The sequence below is a fragment of the Pantherophis guttatus genome, chromosome 3 (genome assembly GCF_059756535.1).
Source record: "Pantherophis guttatus breed Tessera chromosome 3, ASM5975653v1, whole genome shotgun sequence".
In the NCBI taxonomy this organism is placed as follows: Eukaryota; Metazoa; Chordata; class Lepidosauria; order Squamata; family Colubridae; genus Pantherophis; species Pantherophis guttatus.
In genome coordinates this window covers 62,948,944-62,965,574 of record NC_142065.1, presented here as the reverse complement: position 1 = coordinate 62,965,574, position 16,631 = coordinate 62,948,944, and the positions used below count along the sequence as shown (strand labels likewise).

Sequence of the window (16,631 nt, the reverse complement as noted above, 5' to 3'; positions counted from 1 at the left end):
TTGAGTTTTTCTTCTTCTCAGAAGAGAGGGATAAAAATTGATATCATAGAAAAAGGTTCTGAATATCAGATATATATTGATGGTCGTGCTCATTTGGTTCTATGAGGAAGTTATTTGGTCAATACAGCTTCAGGTTCAAAAGGTTGTTTTTATTATTTACAAATATATACATGCATACGATAATGAACAGGGTGTCCTGTTACATTTTTACCCTAACTGTATGACTCAGATGTTGAGAGGAGAGAGAAGTTCACGTGTTGTCTCGCTGAGAGATAGATGAGAGAAGATATCCAAGTGGTTTCTAGGTAAGAGTCCAATAAGAGAGTTCATTGGCTGATATAGTCACATGTGATATCTGTAAAGACTTAACCCCTTCTAGTCTCTGGTGCATCATATGCAGGCAATATCTGACACTGAGCGTGAGAGGCTTTAAACAAACAACTGTTTAACATTCCCATATAAAATGCTTTTTTTAAAAAAAAAAAAAAAACAGTTTACAGGAATTGAATGAAAGAACAGCTTTTGTTTCTACACAATGCACCACATGGCTGCTTGGTAATCTTCTTGCCATAGGATACAATAGCACAAGGCAAAAGCTGCAGGTAAATTTAGATGAAGTGTTGGGCTTTTAATTTAGAGAAATAAAAGAAAAAATACCTTCATTCCAAAACAGACAGATTACTACATTCTGTATAAAAAGTGGGCTTGTCTTTTTTTTTAAGACAGACAAACATTTAGTACATCAATCATCCCTCCCCTGTGACATCTCGATGTTATCTTCTTCACTTCTTTTTATTATTATTCTTCCAAAAGTTTCTTCTATTTTGAACTTCATCCAAACCACTATGACAATTCATTCCTATAAGCATATTCTAGTCATCAAATTTTTATACGTAATTATAACATTTGTATCTCTTTTCCAACCAACAATAAAAATAATTCCATATCTTAAAATATTCTGACTCTTCCCTGTCTTTAATCATCAAAGTTAATCTATTCATTTCTGCACAATCTAAATTTTTTTAATACTTCTTCTTCCAAAGGTATTTTCTCTGCTTTCCAGTTTTGAGCATAAACAATTCTTGCAGTTGTTATTACATGTATAATCAGTATACATGTAATAACGTATAAAGTATAGTCTTTTAAGTGCGACAAAAAATTTCTTACTGCAAAACACTAAGATGGATATCACTCTGAAACATGATGTAAAAGGATGCTTTGCTTACCATGCTACTTGTTATGCATGGTGTTCAGACTGCATTTGTTGTTACAGAGTGTTGTTTGTCGAGCATCAGAAACACCACATATCTAGAGACTCTGTTCCACACCTAGATTGTCCAGGGGTCTTGCAAGAATCAAATGGAACACAGTTTCTATTTGAACCTGTATAAATTTAGTAAAGGTTTCAGGCTGCTTAATAGGATAAACATTGCACACATTTCCCCAGAGATAAAAGAATGCTCTCTTCAATTCCTCAAGGCCTTCTGCATCTAGCTTTTTGCTTGCCACAGCAAAGGAATGAGGAATATTTTTTAAATGTCCCTTCTAGTTTCTATTGCACTTTGTCCCTATTAGCTTTGTCTGATAAAGCGAGTAGTAGATCCTACCTGGAAAAAAGGAATGAGAGTGTACATCAGGGGTGTCAAACTCAAGGCCCGGGGGCCAGATACGGCCCAAGGGGTACTTAGATCTGGCCTGCAGAGCTGCTCTGGAAACAGCGAAGGACCGGCCCATGGTGTTTCTGTCAGCGAAAACAGGCTCCCAAGCCCCGTTTTCGACTGCCACGGCAGTCAAAAACAGAGCTTGGGAGCCTGTTTTTGCTGGCAGAGCACTCGGGCCACCATAGGTGCCCCTGACAGGAGTGATGTCAAGTGGGCCACGCCTACCCTGGCCACGCCCATCCCAGCCCTCCAAGGTCAAACACAACCCTGATGCGGCCCTCAATGAAATTGAGGTTGATACCCGTGGTCTACATTGATAACTTTAAGATTAGACTATTGCAGTACATTGTCAGAACTTGCAATTGACCGAAAATATAGTTGCACAAGTGGGTAGATGTTAGTGATAGAAGAGAAGATTTGTAGCTCAGGGTTGAAATGTGGGTCCTTGATGCTTTGTGAGGTTGGTTGTTTTCTTGTAGACATTGTATAACCAAATTAGGTAACATCATCCATGCAACAGGTAGATGTTCCCTGAAGTCTCTTTCATTACTCTCACGCTGAAATAGCTTCACTTGTCTTCTGACTCCAATTTAAGTGTTTTAAAAAAAGCAAGTATCTTGAATTTGGTAAATTATAGTCTGGTTTCTTTGCAAGGACTGAATTCAGTCCTTGTGATTTGTAAACCATCAGTTGTACCAAACTTGTGTGAACGTAGCCAATAATTTATTTATTTATTTGATTTGATTTATATGCCGCCCTATCTCCGTAGGACTCAGGGCGGCTCACAACAATAAAATATCCGAATAAAAGCGTGTTAAAATACATGCTAACCCCCCCAGTCCAGGCTGAACAACCATGACTTTAAGTCGCGGCGGAAGGTGTGGAGGTCAGGGGCCAACCGGAGCCCCAGAGGAAGTTGGTTCCAGATGAAATAATGTATTTCATCAAATCAGGATTAAAAAAAAGACTTAGCACAATGTGTGAATCCAGCTAATGGGACTGACAGCCAAATGCATATGCAAGGGTTTCACTATAATTAAAGTAAGAGGGAAAGTCATTTCCTGCATAGTTGAATTATAGCTTGTACCAGTAGATTTTCTTCCTTTGAAGCCCTTTTGCAAGTTAGTGAATTTCATGCTAAAGGGGTTTGAGCAATAAGAACCTTTCAGAATGTTACATCTTCCTGGAGAAGATAGGCGAAAGAGGAGACTTTCCCATTAATCACGTCTGAGGCAGAAACATTTTTTAAAATTTGAGATTGAGAAGCAGCAGACTGAAGATAGGTCACATCAGGGGAAAAAAAGCTGCTGTAATACCAAGTGTGTGCCTTAAAGATAAGGCTGTTGCTTTCCCTGCTGCTGTTTAATACTTTCACTGGCTGCTGAAAGCTTTGCAAATAGAATGTTTTAAAAAAAGCAATTGTGTTTTTATAAACACTTCGAATATCTGCAGTGGGACCAAAGCAGAGTAGCTGTAAGCTGCTGTTGGGGGAGGCCCACGTTAGCCTATGTTATGAGAGCATAAAATTTTAGTATGGAAGCACCTTTTATGCCTAACACATTTTATTAAAAGAAATTCACTTCATGAGCTACAATTCATTTCAACAGATGCCCAGCAAGGCACAGTGGACAAATGGGACAAACTTTGCCCATAAGGATTAATGGACACAAGCTTGATAGCAGGATTTAAAACAAGGACAAGGTATTTATTGGACTATTTTAAAACCCAGGACACAGTGTGGCAAATCTCAAAGTGGTCATTCTGGGGAAAAAAAGTAAACTTTAACAGCACCAATAACAGGGGTGGGTTTTACTTACCATATTTTTCAGAGTATAAGATGCACCTTTTTCCTCCCTAAAAGGGGGTGAAAATTTAGGTGCGTCTTATACACTGAATGTAGCCCCGCCCACCCACTGGCCCCCACTCTTTGGCCTCTGCCTCGCAGCAGTTACCTCCTTGCAAGCAAACAGCAAGAAAAAACATCTCCTTTCAGCTTCAGCACAGCCTAATTAGCACAAGTTGATTGGATCCGCCTCCCGACTCTCAGCTGATTTGCTCTCAGCTGTTATGCTCAGGGCTCTGCTGCTTGCTGCAAAGAGGTAAATTGCTGGAGCAGATTTTTTTCCCCCTTGTGCTAATCAAGCTATGCTGAAAACAAAAATGAAAGTAAAGCAGGCTGTTTGGTGCAACGAGGCAAAATTGCTCAGAGGCAGAGACAGAGGGAGATTTCTTTTTCTTTTTTTTCTCACCAAAAAAGGTGGGTGCGTCTTATACTCTGAAAAATATGGTACCTTTATTACCAGCTCGCAACGGGAGTGCACGCACGTGCTTCTGCATATGCACAGAAGCTTCTGTGCATGCGCAGATTGTCCATTATGACATCCAGGCGGGTGGGCGGAGCCTCCCACCGCTTTTACTACCTGTTCGCAAGAACCAGACAGAACCGGGAACAACCCACCACTGACCAATAAGCAAGAGATTGCTAAACTCAAATACAGGTAGTCCTCAATTTACAACAGTTCATCCAGTGAGTATTTGAAGTTAAAACGGCACTGAAAAAAGTGACTTATGACTCTTTCACCCTTACGACTGTTGCAGCATCCCTATGGCCACGTGATCAAAATTTAGGTACATGGCAACTGACTTATATTTATGATGGTTGCAATGTCCCAGGATCATGTGATCAGCTTTTGTGACCTTCTGACAAGTAAAGTCAATGGGGAAGCCAGATTCACTTAACAACCAGGTTGCTAATTTAACAACTGCAGTGATTCACTTAACAACTGTGGCAAGAAAGGTCATGAAATGGGGCAAAACTCACTTAAATGTCTCGCTTAGCAATATCAATTTTGGGTTTAATTGTGGTCGAAAGTCAAGGAGTACCTGCATGTCAAAAGGTTTCAGACTATTTCAAAACATTTTAGCAAATACAATGGGGTTTTAACTTGTTATAATTTGTTTCAGACAAGTCACTCTATGCATCTGATGAAGTAAGCGGCATATGGCAAAAGTTTTGCTTTTTAAATAACATTTGTTAGAGGGAAAAGGGTGACTAGACTCCTTGTGATTGTAGGATGCATGGAAAGCCTAAAAACAGAGCAGTGGACTAGAGTGTGAAGCAACCTGGACTACAACTTTCTAATAATCCCTCTTATACTCAGAGATCATGGATTCATGAGAATTATAGTCCTAAATAACTGGAGGGCACCAATGGTGCTGAACTACAATTTAAAAAAAGCACAATTTGGGAATTAATGAAATTATGGTCCTGCAAGAGCAATAAACTGGGGAAAATTGGTATCTTCCCCAGGGCTATATATCATAGGAAGGTATCCACAGAAGGGCCATTTCATGGCTGGAATTATTTATAAGCTTTTCATTGTATTCTATGGTTATGATACTTGCATGTCAGAAAAAAAATGGTGTGATAAAGCTGACTGTACTTCAAAGTCAGACCAGAATTATATTTTTCTAAATAGAAATTAATGGAATGTTACAAAGGTAATATGCAATGCAATCTTTATTATTTGCCTAATTCATGAATTTCCACAGCGGGAATAACATTTTACTCCATGTTTTCACGAAAAATAGTTTCCTTACTGGAAACATGAATCTAGTGTTCTGGCAGAAGAAAAACCAAACACACAAAATGTTTATTGTATTATCAATAGTATTAGGCCCGGGGAAAACTCATAAAGCTCATACTATTTTTACTTATTATTCTACTTAGGATACAGCTGGACAAGAAAGGTACAGGACCATCACGACCGCTTATTACAGAGGAGCAATGGGTTTCATCCTGATGTATGATGTTACTTGTGAAGAGTCCTTCAATGCTATACAAGACTGGTAGGGACAGTTCAATGTTATGTCTTTAAAAAAAACACAGTTTTGGTAAAGATAATCATGTCTGAGATCACTTTACACCAGATTTTGTAAGACAGGAAAGGAAATCCATCTGTTTAACAAACTTTTCAATCTAATTTTATGCCCTTTCAATTAATTATTTTCTTTGATTCTGTCAAATGTGTACATTAATAATTTCAGATTTCTAGTCCAATTCCGTCCTCAGAAAGAGCTGCCACAGAATACAATGGGACTTGATTGCAGCAGATAAATATGCGTAGGACAGTTGAATGTCCTCAAAGATGTTCCATTAATGCACATCAGTTTTTTTTTCTTCTCCTGAAACTATTTTGCAGTCCAAATATTCTACTAATGGCATTCACTGTCAACTCAAGTTCATTTCACAATGTCAGTGAATAACATCAGTCCTGCCTAATGTTTATTTATGAGATTTCAGAGCCATTCTAATTATACAGAGAGTGTCTGTATTACCAGAAGCTATACATCATTTTACCATCTGTGTGACAGTGTGTTGTCCAACCTTCAAACACTGCCACAACATTTCTTTGAATATAATTCTGATTCAAAACATTTGGCGGTGGTCCAATATACTTGAATACATTTTAGATTTAGATGGAAAAGTGTGTCTTCCATTAGTCAAAAATCCTGGAACGAATGAACCCCACGAATGAACCTCTAAGATGTATCTAGATGTCGAGTCTTGGTGGCAAAGCATGCTTTTCGGTCTAGACATCTTAAGCTACCAGGAAAGGCCACCTTAAAGTCTCTAAATAAGTAAAATCAGCACTCAGTTCCAAGCAGACAGTTATTCTGCACAGATTGACCTTAATTAAATGGCTGTCAGAATAGACAGGGATAGCATCAAAATATCTGCTTCCAGGAAGTGATCCTTCCCCTCTAGCCGGTCTTCTCAGGATGATCCCAGTAGCTCTAAGCTTATATCTGCTGTTTTTCTTTGCAGAAAAAGCACTGGCCATTTTCATTTGTGGAGAATATTGATGGTACCATGTAGGATCCAAAGCATTTCTGGAAATAAAGATAATACTAGAGACTGAAGTTTACCACTTTCCCATTTTAGAATTGAAAACAAATGTTTTAAAAATTAGAATCATGCAGGGACTATGAAGGATATCTTTGGTCCTATTGGTGTCAGCAGGGTAAAGATACCAACCACAATAAAATGAATGGAATATAGTATTGTTCTTCTTAACCACATCCATATTTTGAAATGAATACTGTGAAATATTGTTTATCTTAGATAACAGCATACAGATGTTTCAGATTTACATATATCTAGGTTTTATTCACTTTGAGCTCAACTTATTTACATATTAATCACATTTATATGGCTGCCCATCTCTCAGAAATGAGTGAAAAACTTACAGCTATTTGAAATGCAAAAATTACCTCTATTTCTACACACATACACATACACACACACACACACACACACACACACACACACACACACCCACACCCCTTCATTTCATGGACCAGAAAGGCTTGGGTGGAAGTTGAATGCAATATTGCATCATTCATTAGAGACAAAATCCTCTTAAAATCAATGGGTCTGACTAATGTTCAGTGAAACAATTACCTAATGATGTCCTCCAGGCAGGAGACAGTCATTTTCTTAAGGGGGTTTTAGTTTGCATTTCTTCATGAGTAAGTTGTTGGATTTGATGGCTTAGATAGCTAACCTTTTTGCTGCCGCATGCCAAAAGTGGGGGAAGCATAGGGTGTGTGTGTGCGCACATGCCCACACCCCCCATGCATGCGTGCGTGACCCCCCCACGTTTCCCACCGCTTTTGGCACACAATGGCACAGTGGGCCAGGTAGGTCCATTTTTCGCCCTCCCCAGGCCCCAGAGGCTTTCTAGGAGCCTGGGGAGGGCAAAAACGGCCTTCCCCAACCCCCAGGAGGCCCTCCAGAGGCAGGAAACAGCGCATTTCCTGACTTCCGGTGGGCCCAGAACGTCCGAAAATCAGTTGGCCAGCGCATGCATGCGTGCTGGAGCTGAGGTAGGGCAATGCTCACGTGCCCACAGATATGGCTCCGCGTGCCACCTGTGGCACGCGTGCCATAGGTTCGCCATCACAGTCTTAGCGGTTCCTTTCCATAGAATTATCATAATATGATTATGAGTAGTCCTGCATAAAATTATACAGAATACTCTCAAATCCATGGCATTCTGTGGAATGTTCATTCATTGTCTTTCTGGTCTTCAGACAGCTATCAGTGTGGTAGGAAGACAATGGCAACCCTAACTCTGGGACGCTACAACACTTCCTAGGCAGCTGACAGCCTTTGTGCTCTTTAAACCACACCTCCCTGCGATAATTAGTTCACGCATCAAGAAGTGGTTTTAATTTATGTCTTTTCATAAAACGAGAAATACATTGCTTCTTGTAGCAAACTTGTACTGTGCCAGTTCGGATCATGTGCCTACTGCCGTCTGAAACGCGGTCAGATTGAGTCAAACATTTCCCATCAGTGAGTTTAACAGCATGGTTCTAGGTCAGTAAAACAGCATGCAATATTATTGGAAGGATCTGTCAGCTTAAACTGCATAATTAAATTCACACGTTTTAGGGCAACATGGGTAACCGCATTTTCATTATGCACGAACTGGGAAAATCACTGTCTATTAAGAGAGTAATTCTCTAAGAGCTCTTTCTTATGGCCATGTTACTGTGCTTTTCCCACCCTTGAGACAGAAGAAATGTATATCGGTATAAGGTACATTGTCTTTACTGTACTGTAGCTGCCAGACTACATTTCTTACACAATTTAATGGGGGATAATTTCAAGGGAGCAACTGTTGGATTCCTTAGCTTCTTTCCTCCCATCTCCACCTCATATCCCAAAGGGAAAACCAACCACGAGTTGTTGGCCTGAATGTGTGTTGAATATGGTTGGGAGCTCAACCTTTAATTTTATTGTTTATTTTCTTAGCCTTGTTCTTCTGAGAGGCATTTTTGATCCTTGCAAGAGAGTGATAATCCTATGAAATGATTTCATAGATGGTGCCATCTTGAGGTTGTCTGAATTCCAACCTTCCTGTTCTGAGAATGATACCACTCCATCACCCCCTACGAAAAGTCTGGCTTAATGATTGGAAGAACTGATTTGAATTAAATGGCAGAAGAAATGAAATCAGAGGGGTCTTGGTGCTTTCGTGCATCTGGATTTTTCATTCCTTTCTTCTCCTCTATGAATTGTTTATGACCATGCAAAGAAACCTTCTCTATTGCACCCCTCCATTCTACATTTGTGTCTCCATCTGTTACATATTTTTCACACTTCATAATATGCACAGCACATACACATATCACATACACATGTCAAATAGCAGTATTGCTAGTAGACAGCTCTATCAATCCTCTGAGAGTTTGTTATTCCAGTGCAAAGAAAAACAAGCCAAGTATTTACCGTCTTTTGTTGACCAAAGTCAAAATGGCCATGAAGGCACTGTGCTGAATGAGTAAATGACAGTGGAATTTTCACTGCAGGCTGTTCTGGCCAACAGGAGTGGGTTATCGCTAGGTCATCCCCAGGCTCATTTCAGAGGCAACCTAGATTGTCTGCAAGAGAACTCTTGGATAGAGAGCAGAAAAGAAGCACCCCTTCCAAACTAGAATTATTAAAAAATGTTTCAAGGCTGCCTCAGGGCTGTGGGTGAGATTGTGGTAATCTGAGTCCCAAAGTCCCACCAATGCTATCTTTTTACAGTTTTGGTTGCCAATACAATTGATGGGTCAGTTTCATCTCACATAAATGGAAGAAACACTGAAACTGTAATGAAGGTCTCAAAATAGGCTAAACATGGTTAAACACATACAGACAGAAACAAACCTCGCTTACTCTATATACTCATTCATATAGAATGAAATATAACATTCTAGGTTGGTGGTCCCCAACCTTTTGGGCACCAAGGATCGGTTCAGGGAAAACAATTTTTCCACGGAAGTGGGGGCAGAGGGTATAGTTTTGTGCTCTACCTAGATCTCGCGTATGTGCAGATGAAGCTTTGGTCGCTTGTGAGGCCGGTTCCTAACTGGCCACGGACTGGTACCGATCTGTAGCCCAGAGGTTGGGGACTCCTGTTCTAGGTTATGCTCCAGCTCCTTGTATATTTTTTGCCAAAATTATGGCTCTTGCCTGTCCTGTATATTAAGTAGAAGGTGGCCCTGTCCTGAGTGTTAAGCAGAATTAGACCCAATGGAATCGGTGGCATTTCAATAAATCATGACTAACTTAAATCCCACTGATTTCATTACATCTTCCCTAAGCATTATTAAATCTTCATCGAACTCATTGGCCTATATATACTAACATCAGTGGGAATGTAATATTCAGGAGCTGAACGCAAGATGAAAAAAATAACCTAATTAAAAAAACTGTAAAGCGAGAAAGTGTCAAGAGCTAAAACATATTCAATGTTAATAGAACAGGCACTTCACAAGTTGCATCACTCTGTGAAAAGTTCAAGGTGTACAGTCAGCTCCAAAGAAGTGCTGAACACCTCATTTCATACCAAAACTAGAAAAATGGGAAGGAATGAGAGAAAAGGCCACGTTTGTTGCTCAGTTTACTCAGGGGAGAAAAACCTGGAGATGCAAAGGAGGTAACTATGGCTTACAGGTTATTTTGTTCTAATTTCCTTTGTTTGATTGATCAATGCCATAAACCCGTGTACACATAATAGACTAATACAAATATCATATGGCAAACAGGCAGAATGCCACTAAGATACTGAAAAGAAGGTAACTGTGCAGAGTAAGGAAGATGACATTGGTAGAGATATGCAGGAACCATTACCTAAGTTGAAGCATTTTTTAAAATCACAACAATAAGATAATATCCAAAGCCAGCTCAGGTAGATTCCTCCCTAATTCAATGAAATATAATGAAGTACAATGAAGTAGATAAGGAAGAGAAACTATTGCTTTTAGAGTGACTATTGTATTGAGCATAGCCATTGAAAAAGGAAAGTGTCTTGTGACAAAAATGTACACTAGCAGTTTAAATTTTGAAAATGTACACTAGCAGTGTTTCCATGTCACTGCCATTTTTGCCTCCCCAACTATATAAAATGGGTTGTTACAAATTAATCTAATGCCTTCCGCCATGCCCTGAAGACCTTTCTTTTTCAGCAAGGTGGGCTGGCTTAACACATTTTTAAATGTTTTTAATAGGTTTGTTATTGTTTTTTAATTATGGGGCCAAACACATATATATCTTTTTAACTGTATTTTAATGTTTGTATTTATGTTTTTACTTTGGCTGTGCACCGCCCTGAGTCCTCCGGGAGAAGGGTGGTATATAAATCTGATAATAAATAAATAAATAAATAAATAAATAAATAAATAAATAAATCTGGAGATACACCCAGTTACCTGAAAGACTTCATTTCCTCTTTAGAAAAGGCCCTGACTATTTTAATTGTGATAAGAGATGCAACTCGTTGTCCCCCATTTTGGAGAGATTAGTAAAGTCAAAGCCCAGAAATGTTTTCCCATGATATGGTTGGCCCATATGGTTGGAATGTGGGGCAGTATGATATAGCTAAGTGTAACCAGTGCACAGGAATGGGATATAATATGCCGGTGAGCTGATCAAATTGGAGAAAGCTTCTGTTTTTTTTTTTCCCAGAAACCTATATAGATTAGACTTTTGTACTGCTAGAGCCAACAAGAAAAAAATTATTATATTCTGCAAACATATAAAATTTAGGCATTTGCAGCATCATATTCTAAACTTTTTAATTTCCCAATAATTTTTGCACTGAAATAAAAGCTAATATGAGACCATAACTAGGAATTTGAATCATGAAATGTCTGCCACAGTACGCCTTAGTATATATTATAATGCATAAGATTTCTCTCTTAGTGTGGAAGGAACCTTAGTTAATATTTAGCCTTCACATTACTTTAACTATCTCTCTGCTGTAGTATGAATATAACATGCAACTGCAAACAGCTGTGAAAAAATCCAAACCTAAATGTGTTATGAAATTGTCTGCAATTTTCAATGACTTCTTCAGAAGCATCACCGAGATCTGTATTTATTCTTAGGTAAGTTTGTATAGGATTGCAGGTGGGAGAATTCACCATCAACATTAGCTACGGTACTAATTACATTTAGAGCTGTTGAAGTGTGAAGCTTAAGAGTTATAATTTCATTACCAATGGGTGCTGAAATTTCAAAAAAAATCCATTGGCTCTTCCTAGATTGGTTATCACTATTCCAGCATTTATTTAAACTAGGCCCTATCAGCAAGGCTAGTGATGAATATTCAGCAAGTGTGCTGAAAAAAATGCATACATTGACTGGCTGAGAGTGCTTTTATATGACAGGCTCAGTGTGGATTGACCACCAATAACCAAAAAATTGTAGAAATGAATTCTATCATTTTATCATGCATGTGGTAATGAATAAATGAATTATCATACGTTATAATTTTAAATCAGAAATCAAACTCCATCAGCAATATCAAAGACTCAGATTTTGACAATAAATAGGAGATATAAGGAAATATTCCATTAACTTGGGTCTGTTTAATGAAGTAAAAATTGTCCATGGTAAGAGTGCTGGCTAGCTGAATTATATTAGAATTACAGGGCAATGTGGTTTACTTGAATTAATCCATGTTTTCAATCTTCTGGCTCCCCCTGCTGGATTTAAAAGGGGGTGTTTTTGTGTTTTTGCTTTTGTGATAATGTCTTCTAAACTAAGCATTGTTTCATTAGCTTTTCAAGTTCACAATAGTTATTTTCTAAGTATAGAAAAGATAAGGAGTATTGAAGTAAAACATCTTTTAAACCTACTTTTCCCCTTTATTTTTAATATATGCATTATGAAGATAAATGGGATAAATGAAATTCCATATGATGGCATATTTCATCAATATTTGAGTCAGGATTGTTAAGGGAAAGCTTGCAGGCCTGCTAGCTGGAGCTGCACAAGAACTACCTGTATCAGCTTGCAGAATAGCTTGGAAAATAGAGCTCTTCCAATGAACATAGCTTAAGAAACAGTATTCTAGGATAATTTTATAGGCAAATACTAAGGTATTGGCTCACATGAAAAGTAATGGGAATTTCTAGAACGAAATACTTTGTAATAATACTAACAACAATATCTTGGTAACAAAACTGGCTGTTTTTAAGCTGTTGCTGTTGTTTTGAGTTGATGGATTTCTGTAACTACCGTTCACAGCAAATCATATTGTTGTCTTTTTTTTTTTTTTACAGGGCCACTCAAATAAAGACGTATTCCTGGGATAATGCACAAGTTATTCTGGTTGGGAATAAGTGTGATATGGAGGATGAAAGAATTATTCCTATTGAAAAAGGAAAACATTTGGCTGATCAGTTGGGTACATGATCAACCTTATCTCTTTTTTTCCCCTCCTCTTCTCCCTTTCTTTCCCCTGATCTATTAGCCACATCTCATCTTTACCAGCTTTTCCAGATATATTATTTATTTTTTATTATCAGAAGACAAATCAGCATTGAAAGAATCTCAAAGCCGTATGTCTGTCATTGTGTCTAAGGTTTTCATTCCTCTGAACATGAAATTTGAGTTAGCAATGTTTTCCAGTTCCAATATTTAACTCAAGGCCTGTAGGAATCCTTTCGCCATTACTTTATTTCACAACATGCCTTCTTCCTGCTTCGCTTTTCCTTTCAGATTAAGCTTTAGACCTACCCTATTCCTCTCCTTGTCCAGTATACTTATTAATGAACTGATGCATTTCATGTGCCATTAACTATACCAGCCTTTCTGCTTATGCTTCTATTCTGACATCTCAGTTTGTATCAAGGTTCAAGTCTTAACCGTTAACTCTAAAAACACTTCTCCTTTCTCTCTCATTATATAACCTCTCATTCAATCCCACTGTGCACTCTGATGTTTAAATTGTATGGAACTAGTTTTTAGTATCTACAGGGTTTTGTTGTTCTTGTTTATTTTAGTCATGGCTCCAGGATCTTAGCCTGATACTTATCACTGTCTTTCTGCTACATTACAACAGATAGATTACAGTGTCACTCAAATAGGTAATCAGTGAAAGCAGACTTGGAATGGAAATACATTGACTCACATAAAAATAAATTCTGGCTTTACACACCCCACTAAACATGAGGTTGCTTAAATACACTATATTTCTTTTTTCATTAAATTTATAGGGCGCCCATCTTCCAATAAGGTGATTTTATTCAAAAAGCACAGTTGAATTTACACAATATCCTACCATTGACTTAACAAGGATAATTTCTAAAACTAAGAACTGAAGGAATACATGAAATATGAGGACAGTTATATCGGAGAAACTGAATGTGCCGTAGAATGCAAAACCAAGGAAGATTAAAGGAAGATCAGGCTTAAAAACATACAGATCAGCTTTGGCTGAATACCTCTGGCAAGATTCAAATCACAAAGCAGGCCTGAGGAATGTCAGCATCCTGGCAATTATCTATAGGCCTAAGATGTTGTCAAACTGTTTCAGATCTTTGAAGAATGTAGAAGCAGAGTAAGAAAAAAGTTAGTCACATATTCATTGTCTCCCCAGACATTTCCTAGAAATCATTTCTCTGATTTACTCTTTGTTGTAAGCCGCCCAGAGTCCCTTGGGAGTTGGGCGGCATAGAAATGCGACAAAATAAATAAATAATAAATAAATAAATAAAGGTGGCTGTGAAATCCTACAATATGTGATTAAATGTTCTAGTTTAACAAAATGTGTAAATTCAAAAATAGCTCTCAGGTCACATTTCAAACATCACAAAGTACAGATCAGTAAGTTTTCAACAAAAGCAATTGCCATTGTGTAATATTTTAGTGAGAATATATGCATTTCCCAGAAGTATGAGGAAGTAAAAGATTGTTAATTATTCGGCTTCCTAAAAAATGTATGGATTAAATATATTGATGTGATTAGAAAGGCTCAAAGGTGCTGTTTCAAAAGGCAACTAGACTGTTTTTCCTTGAAGACATTTTGTTTCTGATCCAAGAAGCAAAGATTCACTTCTTAGATAAGAAGTGAATAAGCTTCTTGGATGACAAGCAAAATGTCTTCAAGAAAAAACAAAGAAAGTCTAGTTGCTTTTGAAAAAGCACCTGTAGGCCTTTCAAAATCACATGAAGATGTATTTAATCCATTTTTAAAAATTTTGCTTCTCCTCCCAGAAGCTTCTTCAGTTTTGAAGATGAAAAGTGAAAAAGCTTCTTGGATGAGAAGCAAAATGTCTTCAAGGAAAAACAAAGAAAGTTCAATTACCTTTTAAAAAAGTATCTTTGGGATAACCATGACCTGGATGATTAAGAGTCTCCATAGATTTGGAAAGGTGTTTCTTATGTTATTAGCAAAACTTCAAACTCATTTTGGTACTGTGAGGATTTTCAGAATACATCTTTATGTTGCACAGAGGTATCTTTATGGACTACTGAGCTTCTTGTGGAAATCCTTGCAGAACCCAAGTAGGCAGAATCTGGAATACATACTACCAGTTGGACCATTAACAGATTAAATGCTTTCAGAAACTTTCTTTTATATGCTGTGGGATAATGACAAACCATCTTACCTTCTCTGAACTTGTGGTGTTATTCTTGTAAGAAACCAGTTGCTTATGAACTGAGCAGAAAATTTAACTCTGTAGTAGTATGAAGTGCAATCCTGGGATAAGCTGATAGCTGATTTGTCTACTTTGTTCCAAAATAAAAACTAGGTTTTGATTACTTTGAAGCCAGTGCCAAGGAGAATATCAACGTGAGACAGGTTTTTGAGCGTCTTGTGGACATCATTTGTGAGAAGATGTCAGAGAGCATGGAATCAGAAGCTTCAAAGGCTACTGCTGGGAAGAATGTGCGGCTCACCTATCAGCCACCCCCACTACAGCAGAAGTGCTCCTGTTAGTGCCTAAAAAATCAGTAGGAATTTTTTCTCTGATGCAGGAATGTTTTCTCATCACTTACTGTCTTTAGAAAGGGATGTGTCTGTGCTGGTGGAGCTACTGTAAGTACATTTGTTCAGTGTCCACAAAAATCCTGTAACATATTCTGCGCCATGAATAAAATAAAAAGTGGCTGTCAGTGCTAGCATTTCATTGAGAACTTATCTTAAGATTTAATATTTTATAGTGTTAACCATTCTGAATTATGTTTGGTGTTTCTAATAATTTTATTAAAAATTGAGCCAGATAACATGAATTCAAAACACTTCTGGATCTGTTCATTAGAAGCCACTGCTAAGATTGAAGTACGGTTAAATAAATAGTAGCATTTAGCTGTAATGAAGATATACTTTGACTGAATGTTGATAAAAGACAGAAGCAAGTAACAGAATTATGAGCACGTGCAGTAATAATTTTAAGATGCTGAATTGCTCCATTTCTTTCATTTCATTTTATTTTTTTGGCAGTCTTTCCAACCCTATTCCACCACTCAGTCCCCAAATACTTCTGATTATTTGATAATAAATCTCACTGAACTCAGTGTTAATTATTAAGAGATGTAAGGAGTCTTGCTATAAATAAGGTTCAATGTTCTCTTCACCATTATCAGAAGAAAACTGTGTTTAATGAAGCTTACTCTGGTAACCTAAATAAAATTATACATAACATTTGCATAAACATATACAGTATTAATTTCATTTCAGCCATTGTATGGAGAGTAAGTATAAAAAATTCAGTAACTGTGATTCTTTTTTTCTCAATTTGGTATTATTACAAAAAGTTTTATTTTCTTGTATATTTATGATATATTACAAGATACTGACTTAAAGTGCTTGTAGTGTATTTGTTCTTCTTGATAGGTTTTTGACAAAATAAAACATTATTTGGTAACTACAGGTTATTTTATTAATTTAAGTTGCTGATAGCACAAAAAATCTATCCAAATAGGAGATTCTTTCAAATGTATGGCTATGTTTCAGAGTAAAATTCTTTTCTAAAGCTGCTAGGTAGAATAAAAAAGGACATTCAGGTAATGTTAAGTATATTACAATTTGTATGTATGAATCATGTTGAATTCTACAGATGGCTACCATGCTAACACCAAAGGATTTGGTACTTATTTTTCAAGTATCACCTATGAAAGAT

General features: G+C 37.5%; 1 protein-coding gene across 1 annotated transcript in view; it reads left to right on the top strand.

Moving 5' to 3' along the window:
* Positions 1-16,374, top strand: part of RAB3B (RAB3B, member RAS oncogene family) — a 55,653-nt gene extending 39,279 nt beyond the window's left edge. The window contains exons 3-5 of the mRNA XM_034415076.3: positions 5,392-5,510; positions 12,786-12,910; positions 15,261-16,374. Coding sequence (XP_034270967.1) covers positions 5,392-5,510; positions 12,786-12,910; positions 15,261-15,448 — 432 coding nt within the window. The 3' untranslated portion in view covers positions 15,449-16,374. The remainder of the gene's footprint in view (positions 1-5,391; positions 5,511-12,785; positions 12,911-15,260) is intronic.
* Positions 16,375-16,631: the final 257 nt, after the last annotated feature.